This window comes from Dipteris shenzhenensis, chromosome 1 (assembly GCF_047967505.1).
Source record: "Dipteris shenzhenensis isolate YYH24624 ecotype China chromosome 1, Dip_SZ_1.0, whole genome shotgun sequence".
In the NCBI taxonomy this organism is placed as follows: domain Eukaryota; kingdom Viridiplantae; phylum Streptophyta; class Polypodiopsida; order Gleicheniales; family Dipteridaceae; genus Dipteris; species Dipteris shenzhenensis.
In genome coordinates this window covers 62,422,676-62,442,968 of record NC_141596.1, presented here as the reverse complement: position 1 = coordinate 62,442,968, position 20,293 = coordinate 62,422,676, and the positions used below count along the sequence as shown (strand labels likewise).

The following is a 20,293-nucleotide window of genomic DNA, read 5'->3' as shown; positions in this document are numbered from 1 at the left end:
AAGGAATCCAAGAGCCTATAGTAAGTACTGGTTTGGTTCCGAAATTATCCCCCAGATACTGTGGTTCTTTCAAGATTATTAAAAGAATTGGACCAGTTGCATATAAACTAGAATTGCCTCCTGATGTTAAAGTACATCCAATGTTTCATGTCAGCAGATTGAAAGAGTTACTGGGTGCAAATGATCAACTTGTTTCTCCTCAAGAAATAATAGAAATTACAGATTTGACTTTTATTCCACACGAACCTGAGAGTATTCTCGAATTCTGTAAAAGACAGATTCGTAATAGAACTATCACGGAATACAAGATCAAGTGGAAGGATCGTGTTGAGGAGGATGCAACATGGGAGACATTACAGAACCTCTAGAGGACATTCTCGGGTTTTTTAGCGAACTCAAGAATGAGTTCTTAGAGGAGAGAAAGTATGTCATGTGCACGGATTGGTATCTAACATGTACTGGGTACACAAGACTAGCTCAGGTAGCCTGGGGAGGCTTAGGGCTAGGCAAGCTTGATTCTTGGGTTGAGTGGTAAGGGTACGAACCAATTAGAGGTCTTCGCTATTTTTGGCCCTTGGGGCTCGAGTCTATATAAGGGGCCCAGAGGTTCAGTTCTCAAGGAGCCGATGGGAGCAAGTCTCGTTCCTAGGTGCTAGGTTTGATCCTAGATAGAGTCGCGGACACGCGCTTGCATCATAGCGTAGCCCAAGGCCCAACAGCAGATTCCAGGCCTCACGGCGCCACCTAGTGGTATGGGACACCAGGCTAGTTAGGATATGGTTGGGAGTTCGTGCCATTAGCTCAGCTCTTGGCTCGGAGGGAACATCTCCTGATTCAGGATCACATCCCGTAGATGTCATGGTTGGGTGGTGAGCAGCCTGATCAGATTCCTCACGCTTGGTGTGTTCTTGTGTTTGTTTGCAAATCAGAGGTCTCGGGAGTGCTGGGGTTGTGTCAGGAATGGGCTGAAATAGTGGCATGCACATAGGGCTGTGTAATGCATTATCCCTTGAAAATAATTGCATCAAAAATTTCAGTTCCATAGCCACGATGCTCAAATCTGAAAGTACAATGGACCCATTTCCGTCAAGGCTTGAAAGTTTGTCTATTAAGCACCACTTCGATACAACAGCATGATTCCCATCTTTGATTACATTGCAAGTGACCATGAAGGAACTCGCAAACATATGGGTGGTCTCCATGTGATACCAACATCCATGAACCTTCATTGTTGACGAGCTGAAATAACTGCATGCAGTATAAAGAAGCATAATGCCTTGATGATAGATATGCAAAAACTTGTGACCCAAAAACCCCAACATCACACTGCATTACGACTGCAATCATAAGAACTGGATCTCGGGGCTTGTCTAGCTGCCTTATGTCTGCAGCTTGCAGGACAAATAGCTATTTTACATATTTCTGAATTTCTACTAGAGATATCTGCATATTACTAGTGGTCAACCTTGATGTACTATAATTACTAGTCCTGACATTACTCTCGCAGCTTTGTTCAGCCTCATCGTGTGCACATGAATTTGCTTTTGCAAGTACCAATACATGGCAACGATATTTATCACATGTTGCACGCAGCATAGGGACACCCTTCCGATGCTCTGCCCTTTCGTTTATCCTATGAGCTGCCATTGTTCTCATTATGGCTGCTGAGTGTAGAAGGCAAAAACTCACCTAATGAGTAGTAGTGAAGGACATTAGTTAGGTTAAAGTTGTGGCCATATCCCCCACTGTCATGCTTCTGAATGTGTTGTAATGCAGCTTCAAGATTTAACGTGTCATGCATATCTTGCTCTTGCTGCACAAGCTGCTCCTCATCATTGTGTGTAAATTTACTTTGGCATCCTTTGCTATCATTGGTGTGGTCTTCTATATTTTCTTCCTTTACGGAGATCATACAATGCTGGATACTCACCTCTGCCTCAAAAACTTTGTCCTCAAAGTTTGCATGCCTAAGAGCATCAAGTGTAAGCGCATCCAAGGCCTTACCTTGCTGTCAACATCTCCATCTTAATTTTCCATCATATGCTAGCTCATCATTGTGTGGCTCATCATCTGTCTTTTCATCCATCAGGCATGCTTCATTGTCACTGTTATGTAGGCTTGTTCCATAACCTTGCATATAGGTGTTTCTTCCATAAGTATGCTGAACGGCCAGGGCATCATCTAGAGCGATGTATGGGTCTTGCAAACTGATATGACAGCCTTCTCTCTCTTGCTGTCCATATTTGTTTCCATCATGAGGGATGCTGTTTTTATTTAAGCAGCTATCCCCATGAAACCCTTTTGTATTTGCAGCTTAATGGCCTGGAGACAATCAATTTATTGTCCTGCATATTGAAGCATCTTCAATGGCTTTGAAGTGTGATTTGGCTGTGCACTAGGGGAGAGGCATAGCATGGCTGGGCTGTGTTGGCTGCATTACCAGCATTGGCATGACTGCATTCTCCTCAGATGGTAGCTGTCCACTTTTATCGGCTTGCATAGCCTTTGACATAACTCCCCTCGGCATCATAGCCCCAACTAGTGGCTGGTCTATGGCATTTGAATCTCCACATTTAGCATAGACGGACATGTCTGTCAAATCGAATATCTGGATATGTAAGGTACAACAACCATCATATATATCCCGACCATGCAACACACTAGCTGGTGAAGCAAAGTGCATTTCAGCTCCTGAAATCCAATGCATGACAATTCTCTCAATAAGCCCAAAAGGAAAAAATACATGATGCAACACATCCAATGTAATGCGATATAACAGATTGCGGATGGCAATCAAAAGGATTCCAATGGCATGTGAGTCTTCCTCACACTGAAGCTGCCCTACGCTTGTTGCATACTGCTTAAAGCCCTGTATAAGCTGCCCAAAACTAGAAGCATGTTGCCTTCCATAGGCATATGATTGTCCCATGGTGTGTAATACGGCTTTGCTGCAGTCCCACTTTGCCAAATGCATACACATGCACTGGAATGCTGTCAATTCCTGCCTGTCTCACAGTTGGACATGTGATGGGGAGGCTCGAAAGAAGGTGGGTGAAGATGCTTCGAAATGGAGCTGAAAATGAGGCTGCAAAATGGTCTGCAAACAGCCTAGTAAGGGTTGGTAAAAGCCTGCAAATTTGGGCTGCCAAGGCTCTCTCTCTCTCTCTCTCTCTCTCTCTTTTTGGGGGGGGGTGGTTCGGGTCGTAAGTCACCACGGACAGTTAGCATAGCCCCAACCTAAGACCTCTAGGACAGTTAGGACAGGTGGTTAGTCTAACCTAACCAAACCATGACTAAGTCTACCCCTAGTTAGATTTACCTAACCTAACCCCATATTAACTGACCCAACAAGACCTAAACCTAATCCAACCAACCAAAACCTAGTCAGGCGAGCTAGCTGACCTAACTAAACCAAGCCGACTAACCTAGAGTGAGTCTAACCTTAGGAATCAAGGTCTGCAGCAGCGACCGAGATGCAACAGCAACGAACTACACGCGGCGAGCCATCACAGTTGCGAATGCGGTTGTGAATCCGGTGCATGGCGAAGCTTGCCGGTAGGAGTGGATAATGCAAATTAGGACGATGAGCGATGACGAGCAACGACGAGATGTTTGCGTCTGCTTCACGCCATCGAGCAGTTCGTTAGCGTTGGGTGTGCATTGGGGCAGAGGAAATCAGCGAGGGCACATGGCGGGTCAGCACAACAGCACACTACGGATCCCTGTTGATTAGCCGATTACCTCAGCAAGCCTTCGCATGGCGGCTCAGCATAGCAGCACACGTGTGACAACCACTTTCACAATGGCTCAGACCTCGTAGTGGCTCCCTCCACAGGTCGGTTCAGCAATCGGAGCTTATTGAGAAGATTGGGTTGTGCCCCTATCCCGCAAGCATAGAGGTCTTTGCAAATGCAGTGGCCCCATTGGCGTAGAGCCTTGCTCACGAAGTTGAGGCTAGGGCTTCTTGTCATGCTGCCTCCTAGTGTCACAGGTCCTTTGAAGCTATCACCAATAGCTTCGATGTCGAGACAGTTGTGTTGAGTTGTTGGCATAACTTCTGTTGCATACAATGTGGAAGAGAGAGAGAGAGAGAGAGAGAGGGAGAGTGTAGGCAGCAAGTAGGAAGGAGGAGGAGGGAGCGTAGATCGGATTAGATGTCACATCAAGAGGTACTACAAGAGTGAAGGGCTTGGCCTTATATAGTACCCTCCATTATCCCCTCTAACCCTCACTAAAGCATCCCTAAATTAACCCCTTTTCCCCTTCATTACAACTTGGTGGATTTCATTCTCGTTGCAATTGTTAGGCCAAATCCCCACGATGTGGACTTTGGCATCATGGACCGAAAGAGCAAGAAACTTTGGCACGGTTGTGGGATCGTGTCAATGCCCAACCACGTTCCTTCATCCTCCTCACTTGTGCCCCTTGGGTGATCAATCACGTGAAGCACATAAAGCTGGCCAAAGGAACAATAGGGTATCACCCATCAAGTGTGTCTCCTTGAAAGTGCAGATCCGTGTGCTGAGCCCCACAAAGCCAACGACCATGCAGAAGCACATCAACAAGCTGCAAGCTCTTCAACACGAGATCCTTCAAGCTAGGAAGGAAATATTGTCCTAGGATATGGCCATCACCTTGCTGTCCCATCTTCTCGTTGCAGTCCTCAGCATTCTACTCCTCTTTGATTACCACTGAGAGACTCAACACTCTCACGTGGAGGAGGTTGTGCCCATGGTGTTGGGCCAAGAGGAGCGGTTCAACAACCCTCCACAGGGCAGAGGATCAGAAGCCTTGGCCGTCCCGCAGGCAAAAGGGCAAGACGACAACAACAACAACAACGTAAAGAAAATCCTTCAGAAAAGAAGTCGGATGCAGATTGTGAGACCTTGACGGTGAATGAAACCTGTAAATTACTGAGGCGAGAAGGCCCACTACCGGAGGAAATGCCCTGAGCGGAGCCACAAGAAGGGTATCAGGTTCCTAAGCTGCAGCCATGACAACCCCAGAATTTGTACATGTGGAGAGCATGGACACCCAAGCTCCACCTTCTTCCAGTAGGGAGGCAATAGGTCACACCGTTGGTGATTCTTGGGAGTGGATCATGGATGGTGGTTCTTCAAGGCACATTAGAGCAATTTCAGGACCTTCAGCAGCGGTCAGGTGATATGTGCATTTGTGATAAGTATACTATACCAGTTCGAGGTGAGGACAGGTTGGAAATCGTTTCGGATTGCAAAGGGGGAAGCATAGCTCCCAAGTTCTTTATGTTCTGACTCTTGTTTTCCACCTATTTTCAAACTTGACCAGGGTCAGGTCAGCCGACCAGCAGACCAGGTCAGCCAGGCTGCAGCCTATCCCCCCTCCTATAAATAAGGTTTATTTGCCCTTGTAGTCTAACTTACTGAGGCACACTTCTGCCTTATTTTGCAGTCATCCAGAGGCGCAGTTCAGCCTGTGTGTAGAGTATGCTAGGGCACAATTCCCGCCTCAGATTGTATCTTCCATAAGTGGTTTTCTCAGCAGTCAGGATCAGAGCTTTTCCAGCACAGTTTTCGATCAGTCAATTGCAGTTTATTGTGCACGGCACCCCTTGACAGGCGCCAATGTCCCATCACCGGCTATGCACCAGCCTGGGCGACATGACATACGGAGGATTCCGCTCCGCTCCAGTCCTTTTCTTTTCATTGTTACATCCAGATGTATTTGATTATGTATGATCAAACTTAGGATTCAGCACGGGTGATGATGCTCGTTTCAGTAGCTCCACCCTTACTTTGTATCAGGTTTTCTTTCAGTCTCATAGACCCATCGGTCTTCTGAAGACTCTAATAAAATTTCTTTCTTTCTTTCTTTCTTTTCTCCCTAGTCGAATTCCTGCATCTCTCTTCCACATGCAAACTTCCGCTGCATACTCTGACGGAATCCAGGAACATGCCCAAACTCTCCTTCGAAAACACAGCAGATAGTGCAGTTTCAATCTCACGACATGCATGCATGCATCAATGCATGTATGAACCTGTATTTGTACATACATATGTATGCATACATACACTGAGAAATGCATCTATACACCTAGACATGCATCAATGCATGTATGTACCTGTGTTTGTACATATATATGTATGCATACATACACATCTATTGACCTAGACATAAAAATGTGCACACAAGTATCTATACAATATATGTAAATGTACACACACACTCACACAGATAGATAAATAGAGTACGCCCTGACCAATACCACAGTACAGATAGCAAAGTATCTCAATATCTCAAAAAGAACAGACACTGCAACCAGTAACTACATATCTCTTGACACATAAGGTCGCAAAGAACAGGGCCAATGTATCCTTCATATCATCTCATGTATAAGCATTGGAATTGACGCTCTCGAAAAGACCGTTGAAGGCTTGACTCCAAATACCTCCTCTGAAAACTAGGATTTCGTGTACTCAATCTGAATGCTGCCAACTTTACGGATTATTGGAAGCTGTCTACAGAGCTACGCAATACCCATTCCGGACTTTCCAGTCCATACTGTGAGGGGGATATGCAGTAGGGATCATGCAAGCTGTTGATACGTCAAGAAAGAAAACAAATAAGCATGATTTCACGCTTAGCCTAATAAGGGAATGTCGTGAGAGGGTCTTGAGGTTTCTAGTGCAGATGGATAGCACCTAGAGCACATTATTCATACTCCTACAGTCTCACAAGATTGGGGTAACACAACACGGCAGACATTGTTGTGCCGATCATTAAAGGCATGTGTTAGAGGCCATTATAAACTGCAGCTGTGGGTGAGAGACAGAAAACGGAATCAAAACAATAATATATTATACTTCAACTCATGGGGAATATCTGTAAAACAGAAAAAAGGACTCATAATGGAAACTGTTTTTTGTACATACCCATCCAAACTTTCCAAATAACTTGCTCTTATGATGAAAGAAGTCCAGAAAAACTAACCTCTACACAGCTATTCTCCTTCCAAATTTGTAGAGGACTGGTTCCAATGCCTAACAACTTCCCTTGTCCATCAAAAACCCCTGTGTGTATCAAGATACTCAGAGATACTCTTGTTTTTAGTTATTTATCCCATAGCCTTTCAAAAAACTTTACAAGAAAATAGTGAATCTGTGTTTATTACTTGTCATAAAGAGTAAAATTATGATACCCATTAACAGTTCACCATCTCAAACCATGCATAGAATCAGTACTGCATCTGGGTCGTTACTCCATTTAAAACCACTAAGATGCAATCCTGCATGGTGTTAATCGAGTTCAGGAATACAAATTCCCTAGTTGACGATAAAGGTATGTTGTTATCAGAATCTGTCACATGCAAAGGACATAGGATGATGTGGCATCCTTTTAGGTACCTAAAATAAAGCTTAGGAGGCACACTTCCTGGTTGTGAGCCATATTCATAGGATGGGAAGTATGGTGCCTAGCATAGTGTAAGAGATATGACCATGATCAGGCAGCCTTGGGGACTACATAGGCCACACATGGCTGCAAGCACACACGGCAATAGAACAACTTCTGTGCTAACAATTGGCAGAAACAGATGCTAGAAATAGGTGCGGGCCTGTGAGGACAGGCCATAGAGCAGCAGTAGCATATGCAGGTCAGTGTCTGGGGCAGGTCTGGACCAGTCAGGTCATGCAGGGCTGCCACAGCAGTAGAAGCAGACCCTTCAGCCCTACACGCATCAGACATCGGGCACAGCAATTCATGCAGCTGTATGCACTTGGTATCAAGGCCAAGGCAACTACTTCAGCTGTGCAATTAAGTAAACACTCTCTTTAGAAGGTCTATAATTTATGCTCTTCCTTTCAGTTAAGCTCCTACATGAGGAAGGGTTCCATGCCAGTAGAAGTTTTATGGCTGTACGTGAGGAGGGCAAGCTAGCAGTAGGCTCTATCCCTGTCACATTGGTACTAGAATAGACTAATCAAGGGAGAGGCAAAGGGAGCAGGGATGTTGCAAAGAAGCAGGACTTGTACCCAACAAAAGGTCTGCTCCCTTTAAGAGGACCCCGATCCATCACATCTGCCATCTCAAATCCATTCATCAGATGGAGTTCGTTTCTTCACTAAAGTCATACCTCAACAAGAGCAGATCAAGAAAAGGTAGCACCGGAATTTTTCAATGAAGTTTGAGGTGTCTGCAAGGGCTGTGTGCCCTACCATTGCCTGTTCTCACGTCCAATTGTTCTAGCAGAAGACATGAAGAGTTCCGTAGTCAATTGAAGCAGTAAGCCTCTTGCTCTTCAGTAGTTACCATTTCAGTAAAGTCAATGCATGATTATTATTTTCTCAGGTACATCCACTGATCCAATGGTTCTGGCAAACAACCCTCTTTGAGAGAAGGTTGAAGATGACAACATGAGGAATGTCATCGTTGAAGCAGAACCTTGGGAATGACTCGTGGTTTGGGGGTCAGGCTGAAGCTCCCTGAACCTGCCAGCTTGCTCCCCCCTTTCCACCTGCCCATCTCAGCCCCCTCCATCTCTTCTCTTCTGCTGCTTCCTTTCTTCCTCCTGTGCCTTCCTCATCAGCCATCCCATGAGCTCTTACTGCTCCCAGAGCAGCTTTCCACCCCCTCTAGCTCTCCTTTTCCCTCAACTCCTGCTCCATCTCTGCCTGGCTGCCTTGCCCCCCTTTTGCATGCCTCCTTCCTGTCTCCTCGAACGACTTCCTATGGTATCCACTCCCAGCCCATCATTGGCTGGCTGCCCACACTATCCTGCCCTGCCTGCCCATACTGATGCTCCCTCCACCACTGTCGTATCAACCCCCCCCCCACTTTTTTTTTTGCTTTTCTGGTGGGTTCTCTGTGGCTGCTGTCAATATTAAACCTACGTACTCTTATACAAACCACTACCTGTGCCAAGCTGTAAATCCACACAGACAGGCAGAGGCTTAAAAGAGAAGTCAAGACCCTAACTCCATCAACATCTCATGCATTCAGCTTGAGAGCACACACAAATAGACTCATCCCCCTTGACCCTATGTATTGCCCACACTTGCCAAGTGTTGTCCTCTCATGAATTTTCCTAACATGTTAGGTCCTCCAAGAGAACCGCTATACCACACTTAGTCACCTTTCCCCCTAGGCAATTAACTAGCATAACAACTAAGGAGCACAATATCACAATACCCTCGATTAGTTGGTCACCAAGAGTAAAATTTGCTTTAAATGAGAAACATGAAACACAAGATTCACCTTACAACACTGTGGCAACCCTGATCTATTGGTTAAATTGCCTATTCATTTTAGATCAACCACGGCCTATAATATCAAGTGAAACCTGGACGAATGGGACATCCAAACCTGAATAGAAGGGGGGGTATGCAGTCCATCCGAATACCTAACTGACAAACCATGTGGATATAGGTGCGTACCAGGCCATGATAACCCCTCTCTCGGCTAGTCGTCTAGATGACTCTAGTACCAACCTTGAGAGTCTCTAGCTAGGCAAGGCCCAAATTGTGTGAAGGTATGTCACAGTCTACAAGATGGCATCGACCTGGAGTGGTATCATAGCAAACTCTGTGCCTGTATGAGCTGATGAGGGACCGAGGGTTTACTCGGAATCATCCTCGACCCCATGGTCACCTGTAGCCTCTTGAATCTCCGCCAGGCAATCAATAAAATTCATGATCGTATCAATATAGAGCCAAAAGTAATGGTGAGTTGCTTCACTCTGATCATGTCACAATCCAATCTAACAAATTGTAGGCCATCTTCTCACAGTCGTATTGATGCTCTCTGGGCCCTGGTATGTACCATGTAGCTTTCGTTATTGGCACTTAGGTCACCTAGTACTGTCTTATGACACCTAGTACTAGTGGTACCACTAGGACACTAGGTCCTAGGGTTCTCTTTTATAGTACTTCGTACTTTCATTTCATTCTACTAGTTGATGTGACGGCTTCCACTTCTTGCTCCACTCTTGTGCATACTTTTTTGGCTCAGTTTTGCTCTATAAATTGGGGCTTTTGGATCTATTGCAGGCAAATTGCATAATACTTTCAGATTTGCAGTGAATTTGGCAAGAAATTGCAGGCCATTTGATCATGCTTATCGAACACAGAACTCTACTATGGCCAAAGGTGCTCGCCCTCAAGATAACCCCAGGTTTCGAAAAAACTCGGGTAATCAAGGTGAGCGACAGTCTCAAGATCCCCACAAGTCTCAGAAATCGTATGCTGGATTCCAACAGAAGCACTCCTCCAAGGATCGCGCCTCTTCTTCTTCACAAAGTCATAACCGTCATCCCCAACATAAAGGTGCGGCCACTGACAAGAAGAACAACTCCAACACAAAAGGACTTTGTACCATCTGTACAGCATCTGTACAGGCGACCATAGATGGTTCGATTGTCCCAAGCGACCAAAGCAAAATTCCAATATGGAACCTAGCACTTCCCAAACAGAAGATGCTACCCCAGCACAAGACAAGAAAGGCAAAGCTGTTCGAATGGCAAATACCATCCACCTGAGCCTTGCCAGCAACCCCGACCCTTCCCTGGCCACTCAAGTACTTTGTGTTCAAGGATCGATTCGTGGAACAACGGTCACTATCCTCATCGACAATGACTGCTCTCATAACTTCCTAGCTAGTTCTATGGTCGACAAACTTCAGTTGACCACCAGTCCTAGTCTCATGGACTATCAGATTGAACTCGCAAATGGAACTACCTTCTTGTGCGACACCAGGATCGAAAACTTATCTTTTCGCATCCAACATTATACGGACAAGTTGAACTTCGACATCATGCCTCTTTCTCGGTACGATGTCATACTTGGACAACAATGGCTCTACGACTATGATCCATCAATCAGTTTTCGCAGCCATACTATCCAGTTTATCCACCAGGGAAAACTTATTAAGCTAACTAGTTCTAGGGACTCTCCTTCAACCCCAGTTGCCTCTGCCCTACAAGTAAAGAAGTGGGTTCGTAAACGTCAAGTAAAGACTTCACTTCTGTTGGTTACCGCAGTAGAGGAGACACCAACAAAGGATCCTCCTAAATACCTCAACCAACCTTTTTTCCAGCCCTACCTGGATATTTTTCCACAGGAATTGCCAAAGCAGTTACCACCTCGAATCGAACTTATTCCCGGAAGTAATCCACCGTCGAAACCTCCTTATCGGGTTTCTTACACTCAAAATGAAGAAATCCAAAGACAGGTGACCAAACTACTCGACAAAGGTCACATTCGGCCCAGTCGCAGCCCTTTCGGATCTCCTGTACTACTTGTGGAAAAAAAGAATAAGTTAATGCGCCTCTGCATCGACTACCGAGCCCTCAACAAGCCCACTATCAAAAACAAGTATCCATTGCCTCGCATCGATGACCTCTTCGATCAACTTCTACACGCAACACAATTCTCAAAGATTGATCTTCGTTCAACTTGTCATCAAATTCGCATACGAGAAGGCGATGAGTACAAGACAGCTTTTCGAACAAAGTATGGACACTATGAATGTTTGGTCATGCCTTTTGGGTTAAACAATGCCCCGGCCACATTCATGACACTAATGAATGACATCTTCAGGTCTTTCCTCGATAAGTTCGTCACCGTTTACCTCGATGACATCCTCGTTTTCAGCAGATCCCTACATGAGCACAAACAACATCTTCACCAAGTTTTTGAAGTTCTCCGCGCAAATTCTCTCTACATCAACATTGAGAAGAGTGAGTTCTTCAAGACCCAACTCGAATATTTGGGACATGTTATTTCAGCTCAAGGCATCTCTGTGGATCCCAAGAAGGTCGAGGTAATCCGAAACTCGCCTACTCCTAAGAATGTTCATGATGTCCGCTTTTTTCTCGGATTGGCAAACTTCTACCATACAAAGGTCTATCAGTTTTCCGAAATCGCAGCTCCTATGTCCGAATTATTGAAAAGCACAACAGTTTTTCAATGGCTTCCCGAGACAGAGTATAGTTTCCAACAACTCAAGCAAGCACTCACTACCACACCAGTTATGGCTATTGCTGACCCAAACCTTCCATTTGAGGTCATGACCGACGCTTCCGACATCACTACAGGAGCAGTCTTGACGCAAGAAGGCAAAGTTATTGCTTTTGACAGCCATAAACACTCTAATATCCAAACCCGATACCCAGTTTATGATAAGGAGTTTCTTGCTATTGTACATGCTTATCGCTCTTGGAAACATTATCTCATGGGAGCCGACTCGGTGGTCAAGACAGACCATCACTCTCTAAAGTATATCTTTACTCAGCCAATCATGAACGCTCGACAAGCACGTTGGGTTGAGTTTCTAGCTAACTTTCACATGACCATTGAGTACATTCCAGGACTACGCAATGTAGTTGCAAATGCTCTCAGCAGGTTAACTCTAGCATCAGCTATGGTAATCTCTACATTATCTGTGGATGTTCCGAATTCATTCAAAGGGAAGTATTTCAAGTAAAGCAATGGGTTCGTAAACGTCAAGTAAAGACTTCACTTCTGTTGGTTACCGCAGTAGAGGAGACACCAACAAAGGATCCTCCTGAATACCTCAACCAACCTTTTTTCCAGCCCTATCTGGATATTTTTCCACAGGAATTGCCAAAGCAGTTACCACCTCGACGACCAGTGGATCACCCAATCGAACTTATTCCCGGCAGTAATCCACCGTCGAAATCTCCTTATCGGGTTTCTCACACTCAAAATGAAGAAATTCAAAGACAGGTCACCGAACTACTCGACAAAGGTCACATTCGGCCTAGTCGCAGCCCTTTCGGATCTCCTGTACTACTTGTGGAAAAAAAGAACAAGTCAATGCGCCTCTGCATCGACGATCGAGCCCTCAACAAGCTCACTATCAAAAACAAGTATCCATTGCCTCGCATCGATGACCTCTTCGATCAACTTCTACATGCAACACCATTCTCCAAGATTGATCTTCGTTCAGGTTATCATCAAATTCGTATACGAGAAGGCGATGAGTACAAGACAGCTTTTCGAACAAAGTATGGACACTATGAATGTTTGGTCATGCCTTTTGGGTTAAACAATGCCCCGGCCACATTCATGACATTAATGAACGACATCTTCAAGCCTTTCCTCGATAAGTTCGTCATCGTTTACCTCGATGACATCCTCGTTTTCAGCAGATCCCTACATGAGCACAAACAACATCTTCACCAAGTTTTTGAAGTTCTCCGCGCAAATTCTCTCTACATCAACATTGAGAAGAGTGAGTTCTTCAAGACCCAACTTGAATATTTGGGACATGTTATTTCCGCTCAAGGTATCTCTGTGGATCCCAAGAAGGTCGAGGTAATCCGAAACTGGCCTACTCCAAAGAATGTTCATGATGTCCGCTCTTTTCTTGGATTGGCAAACTTTTATCATACAAAGGTCTATCAGTTTTCCGAAATCGCAGCTCCTATGTCCGAATTATTGAAAAGCACAGCAATTTTTCAGTGGCTTCCCGAGTCAGAGTATAGTTTCCAACAACTCAAGCAAGCACTCACTACCACACCAGTTATGGCTATTGCTGACCCAAATCTCCCATTTGAGGTCATGACCGACGCTTCCGACATCGCTACTGGAGCAGTCTTGATGCAAGAGGGCAGAGTTATTGCTTTTGACAGCCATAAACATTCTGATATCCAAACCCGATATCCGGTTTATGATAAGGAGTTTCTTGCTGTTGTACATGCTTATCGCTCTTGGAAACATTATCTCATGGGAGCCGACTCTGTGGTCAAAACAGACCATCACTCTTTAAAGTACATCTTTACTCAGCCAGTCATGAACGCTCGACAAGCACGCTGGGTTGAGTTTCTGGCCAACTTTCACGTGACCATTGAGTACATACCAGGACTACGCAATGTAGTTGCAGATGCTCTCAGCAGGTTACCTCTAGCATCAGCCATGGTAATCTCTACATTATCTGTGGATGTTCCGAATTCATTCAAAGGCAAGTATTTCAATGATAAAGACTTCGGCACCGCAGTACAAGTTCTTTCCAAAGATCAACCTTCCACTTCCGAACAAAAGATTTTCTCATCCTATTCTTCTACGGACGACCTTCTATATTATCAAGATCGCGTCTGTGTACCACATGACAAGGATGTTCGACGTCTTTTGTTAAAAGAGCATCATGTAGTTCCTTATGCTGCCCATCCAGGCATCAACAAGACTTATAGGTTACTCAGTGCAACATACTACTGGCCTCAGATGAAAAGCGACGTCATCAAAATGGTTACATCTTGCTTATCTTGTCAACAAATGAAAGCAAGCCGACGACTTCCAGCAGGACTTCTTCAGCCTCTTCCAGTTCCAACTGAAAGGTGGGAAAGTATTTCCATGGATTTCATTACAACACTACCACGATCCTCCAGAGGTAACACTCAGATTATGGTAATTGTTGATCGATTGTCCAAAATGGCACACTTTGTTGCTTGCAAAAGCAATGCACAGGCTCCGGACATCGCCAAACTCTTCATACAACACATCTTCCGACACCATGGATTACCCAAGAATATCATATCCGACAGAGATCCTAAGTTTACCAGTCACTTTTGGATTTCACTGTTCGAATCTTTGGGTACAACTCTACTGTTCACTTCAGCCTACCACCCAGAATCAGATGGCCAGACTGAAAGAGTCAACCAAGTTCTGGAAGAAATGCTTCGACATTATATTCAATCACGCCTAGCGGCTTGGGAAGAGTATCTACCACTCCTTGAGTTTGCTTATAATAACTCTTTCCATAGTGCCATCAACATGACTCCATTTCAAGCAGCTTATGGACACACTCCGATTGTACCAACGAATTTTGTACTTCAACATCGAGTGGCCCTAGCCGATCAATTGGTTCAAGAAATGCAAGACATTCTACTCCAAGTCAGGGATCATATGCGAAAAGCGCAAGAGCGGTATCAACGGTCTGCCAACAAACATAGACGTCACCTGGAATTTGACACTGGTGACATGGTGCTATTATTTGTAGCCCCACGTCGCTATAAGACGGTTAAGTCTGTGTTTCCTAAGTTGCGACCACGATACTATGGACCTTTCCGCATCGTCAAGAAAAATTCACCTTTAAGTTACAAATTGGAATTACCACCTTCATGGGGTAAAATCCATCCGACATTTCATATTTCTTGGCTAAAGACGTACATTCCAGGCGATGAAGCAGTTCCTCCTGCAGGTGATTATGTCCCAGAAATCGAAGACGATTATGTTCTCCTTATTCCTGAGCATATTCTGAACCATCGACAACGAGCGACTCGACATCGACTTATCACGGAATTCCTTGTTCTTTGGCAAGATCTGGACGACTCCGACGCTACTTGGCAATCTGATGAAGACTTACAGCAGTACCCTGACATTTTACATCAATATTTTCAGAATTTACCGTGATATTTTCTACATCAGTTCATTATCTCCACCAGGGTCTTATTTTGAGTGGGAGGGGATGTCACAATCTGTGACGTATTCCTTTCTCTATACCTTAGACTTATGGATGGTTTGATGAATGGACACTTGTGGAAGGGTATGCCCTTTCGACGGGACACTTCCTATGAGGCACAACCCTTCACAAGAGACATTCTATGGAAGAGACACTCCTATTGTAATGTACCCTCTCATCAAGGGTCACACCCTTCACAAGGGGTACACACCTCTTCATGCACATACACTTTGGAGTACACACATTTTCATGTGTGACTCTTCACTCTCTATATAAGAGAGGCCCAATTGTATGGATGACACACTACAGACACTCAAGCAATATTCCTTGTTCTCTGCTATTTCAGTCTCCTTTCTGTTCCTTAGCACATTTCTAAATATAGTAAATCTAGGATTTCTTACATTTGCTACAACCCTTCAACTAGTGGCCATGGGCAATCCAAACCACTACTCCTTTGATCAGTTAGTGACATTGCTTTTGCAGGAAGAGAAAAGTCATCCTAATAGGCAAGCTACTATTCCTGATCATGCATTTGCTTCACAGCAGACAGGAAAAGGCAAGGCTTCCAAGCCTATGGGCAAGCCTAAATATGTGCCTAACAATGGCATCTCCTCCAATGCATCTCAAAATACAGCAGATAAGTCAAAGAAGAAAAGATGCAACTATTGTCGCAAGCCAAGGCATGAAATTTCAGAATGCAGGAAGCGCATTGCTTCGGTGAAAAAGAAAGCAGGATTGACAGTCAATGCCTCACATGCAATTGAATCCCATGAGCCAACAGATGCCTCACATGCACATGCTCTCCAAGATGATTGGGCATGGGCTGTCCATTGCTCTTTTGATCCCTCCAAAGTTGATGCATTCTTTACTGCTAATGATGCTCAGTCCGTGTATTTTGATAGTGGTGTTTCCAAGCACGTCACTTCTTGCAAACACTGTTTCATTCCTTAGCTAATGCACCTCGACGGGGGACTGTCACATGTACTAATAATGCTTCCTATGCTGTAAAAGGAATTGGAGATGTGCAGCTCACATCCATTTCAAGCCATCCTGTCACTTTGACAAATGTTCTTTTTGTGCCTGGAATTGAAGTCAACTTGATTTCAATTTCAACAATTGCCACTTCAGGTTTCAAAGTGATATTTGATGGATACAGATGCTTAGTACATGATCTTCGTGATGACAATGCCATAGTTCTCACTGGAACTTTGCAAAAGGGGCTTTATCACCTTGATCATCACTCAACTGCACTTTCTATTGAAGCATTTGCTATTTCAGATTCACAGCTTGCTGAAACTCATCTTTGGCATGAGAGAATGGGTCATCTCAATTATAGAGCTCTTGCCAAGATACATTCACAGGGCATGGCAAATGATGTACCTCAAACTCACACAGTTTCCAAACATGTGTGTGAGGGTTGTCTTTTGGGTAACATGCATTGGTTTTCTTTTCAAAAGAATTCTCACAAAGGAAATTGCAGCTAGTGCACAGTGACATCTGTGGCCCAATGAGGACAAATGCCATTGGGGGGTACAAATATTTCATGACTCTAATTGATGGCTTCACAAGATATTGCTGGGTATATGCTTTAAAAACCAAATCTGAAGTGTTCTCATGCTTTCAGAGGTGGCTGAATATGGTTGAGAATGAATCAGGATGCAAGCTTGTCACCCTCAACACAAATAGGGGGGGAGGGTATATGTCAAAGGATTTTGATGCATTTTCGTCTTCACAGGGCATTGTTCACTCATGCACTACTCCTTACACTCCTCAGCATAATCCTGTTCCTGAAAGGAAGAACAGGTCCACTATGGAGATGGCCAGATGCATGCTTAAGACCAAGTCCTTGCCCAATAAATTTTGGCTTGATGCAGTGATGTGTGCCAACTATGTGCTGAATAGATCACCTACAAGGGCATTGAGGACTGTTACACCTTATGAAGCATGGAAAGGCAAGAAGCCTTCACTTTCACACATGAGAGTTTTTGGGTCTCTTGCATATGTTCATGTACCATCTCAACTGAGACATAAGCTTGATGATAAGGCAATCAAATGCATATTTATTGGTTATAGCCAGGAGAGCAGAGGGTATCGGTTATACCAACCAAATACTGGGAAGATTATTGTCAGTAGAGATGTAATCTTTGCTGAACATTCGGCTTCTCCTCTTGTGGACTGCAAAGCTAAGCCAGAAGTTGACACGTTTAATGCCTTTGACTCTTGGTTACCTCTGCTTCCCTTAGAGGGGGACTTTGACCAGCAACATGAGCCTCCTGTAGGTCCTCCAACAAGCAATGATCAGCCAGCACCCCATGCTAATTTGCAGGTTCCTCTTCCAACACAAAATGATCCCACTATTCATGATGCAATGATTGAAGAAAGAGTTGTCAATAGACAGCAAAGGCAAGTTCCCAGATGGCTTCTTGACACATTGAGGGACAGCAAACAAGATCAACCTCTTACTGCCCGGACAAGATCAGGGAATAGACAGATGCATGGTCACTTTTTTGAGTTTGCACTCCTTGCTACAGCTTGCAATGAAGAGCCTTTGTGCCATAAAGATGCTTTTGACAGCAAAGAGTGGATGGATGCAATGAGAGCTGAGCTACAATCTATTGCCAAAAATGACACATGGGAATTAGTAGATCTCCCTCCCGGCAAGCATGCCATTGGTACCCGGTGGGTCTACAAATTAAAAAGGAAATCTGATGGCAACATAGATCGACACAAAGCCCGTCTTGTTGCAAAAGGGTATGCCCAACAACAAGGCATTGACTTTGAGGAGACCTTTGCTCCCACTTCCAGGATTACTACTATTAGATGTGTCATTGCCATTGCAGCCCATCACCATTGGCAAGTGCACCAACTTGACATCAATACTGCCTTTCTTCATGGGGATCTGCAGGAAGAAGTTTATGTGACACAACCTCCTGGCTTTGAGGTTGTTGGCTCTGAAAACAAGGTATGTCGGCTGAGAAAAGCCCTTTATGGTTTGAAGCAGGCACCCCGGGCATGGTATGCTAAAATTCATGCACATTTACTGTCCCTTGGTTTTCAGAATAGCCCCACAGAGCCCACTCTTTATGTCCGTGGGAGTGGATCTGATTTTTTAGTGCTGATTTTATATGTGGATGACATACTGATCAGGGGCCCTGATACTCAGCATATTGCAGCTTTCAAGGCTGATTTGCAGCAATGTCATTCAGTTTGCTCATGTTGAGGGGGGTATCATGATGTCACAGTCCAGGTATGGACAGCTCCTTGATCGTTTTCAATTTGAGGATTGCAAGCCAATCTCTACTCAAGTGGACCCTGGCTTCAAATTTTCAGCTGATGATGGGAGCCCACCATGTGATATCACTCTTTACCAGCAGGCTGTTAGATGTCTCATTTACTTATGCCACACCAGACCTGACTTACAGTATGCAATATCCCAGCTCAGCAGGTTCATGCGCATGCCCAATTCACAGCATTGGCAGGCAGTGAAGAGAGTCTTCAGATATCTTAGAGGCACTCAAGATTTAGCCCTCTTCTATGGTTATCAGGGTTCACTTACCATGCATGCTTACACGGATAGTGACTGGGCAGGTTGTTCCGGCACCAAGTGTCACATACCGGCAATTGTTTTTTGCTTGGCAGTTCATGTATCTCTTGGCTCAGCAAGAAGCAACCAACAGTTGCCACATCCAGCTGTGAGGCTGAGTACAGGGCAGCCTTCACCGCTATAGTAGAGTGTGTCTGGCTTCGACAATTACTTACAGATCTTGGTATTCGCCAAACATCCTCCACTATTGTCTACACTGACAGCCAGAGTGCTTTGGCCATTGCGCATAATCCAATGTTTCATGCGCGTACCAAGCACATTGAAGTTCACTATCATTATGTTCGAGAGCGGTTGTCAGCAGGAGACAGAGAGTTGTCATACCTTCCCACAGAGGACAACATTGCAGATATGTTTACAAAGGCACTTCCTCGTCCCAAGTTTGAAGTCTTTCGACAAGCTTTACACTTGGTTCCCTTTGTTACATGATTTGGCATACCTTGTACATTCATAGGTGGCTATATCCTTTTGGATGAACATGTGCCACCATGACCAGAAAATACCAAGTATTCTGAGACGTTTCCAGAATACTTCAGCCCATACTTCTCCCGGTCGTATTGATGCCCTCTAGGCCCTGGTATGTGCCATGTAGCTTTCGTTATTGGCACTTAGGTCACCTAGTACTTTTAGTGTCTTATGACACCTAGTACTAGTGGTACCACTAGGACACTAGGTCCTAGGGTTCTCTTTTATAGTACTTAGTTACTTTCATTTCATTCTACTAGTTGATGTGACGGCTTCCACTTCTTGCTCCACTCTTGTGCACCTTTTGCTTCCGTGAGCCTACACAAACCTTCAGGGTGTGTACTCTCCCTCTGACTAGCTCATCACCCCCCAAATCTTGTCTCCTGGTGTAAACAGCTCCCCGCAGGGTGCAGGTGTCTTCCAACAATCAGGAGAAGAGAGAAATGAAGGAGAGAGCGGAGAATGAACAAGAAAGAGCTATAGAGAAAAGATGGTCCACAGATCTGCCCCGAAATGATTGCCTCGGGATCTGTGCCTGAGTCCTCCTAAGAGAGGGTGCCAAAAGTAGCAGGGAAAGTTCCTCCTGCAGCCTGCACTAGTCCAAAACAGCTCCAAAACAGCTCCAGAACAGCTCTAGAAGCCACCACGCAGCCAGAAACATGTGCACAAAGGTCCAGCACAACAAAAGCCAACCCCGGGCACCTGCTGGAGGCAGCTGAACACGTCCGTACGGATTCCGTACAGCTGCACGAACGTCCATACAGTCCGTACGAA

At 44.8% G+C, this 20,293-nt stretch overlaps 1 protein-coding gene across 4 annotated transcripts in view; it reads right to left on the bottom strand.

The window, feature by feature from the left end:
• The window catches only part of LOC147906175 (FGGY family of carbohydrate kinase), a 103,400-nt gene that overhangs the window by 69,597 nt on the left and 13,510 nt on the right, over positions 1–20,293 (bottom strand). For all 4 annotated transcript variants that reach the window (XM_087383462.1, XM_087383470.1, XM_087383465.1 and 1 more), the window contains exon 2: positions 6,970–7,049. In XM_087383462.1, the coding sequence (XP_087239588.1) occupies positions 6,970–7,049 (80 nt within the window). The remainder of the gene's footprint in view (positions 1–6,969; positions 7,050–20,293) is intronic.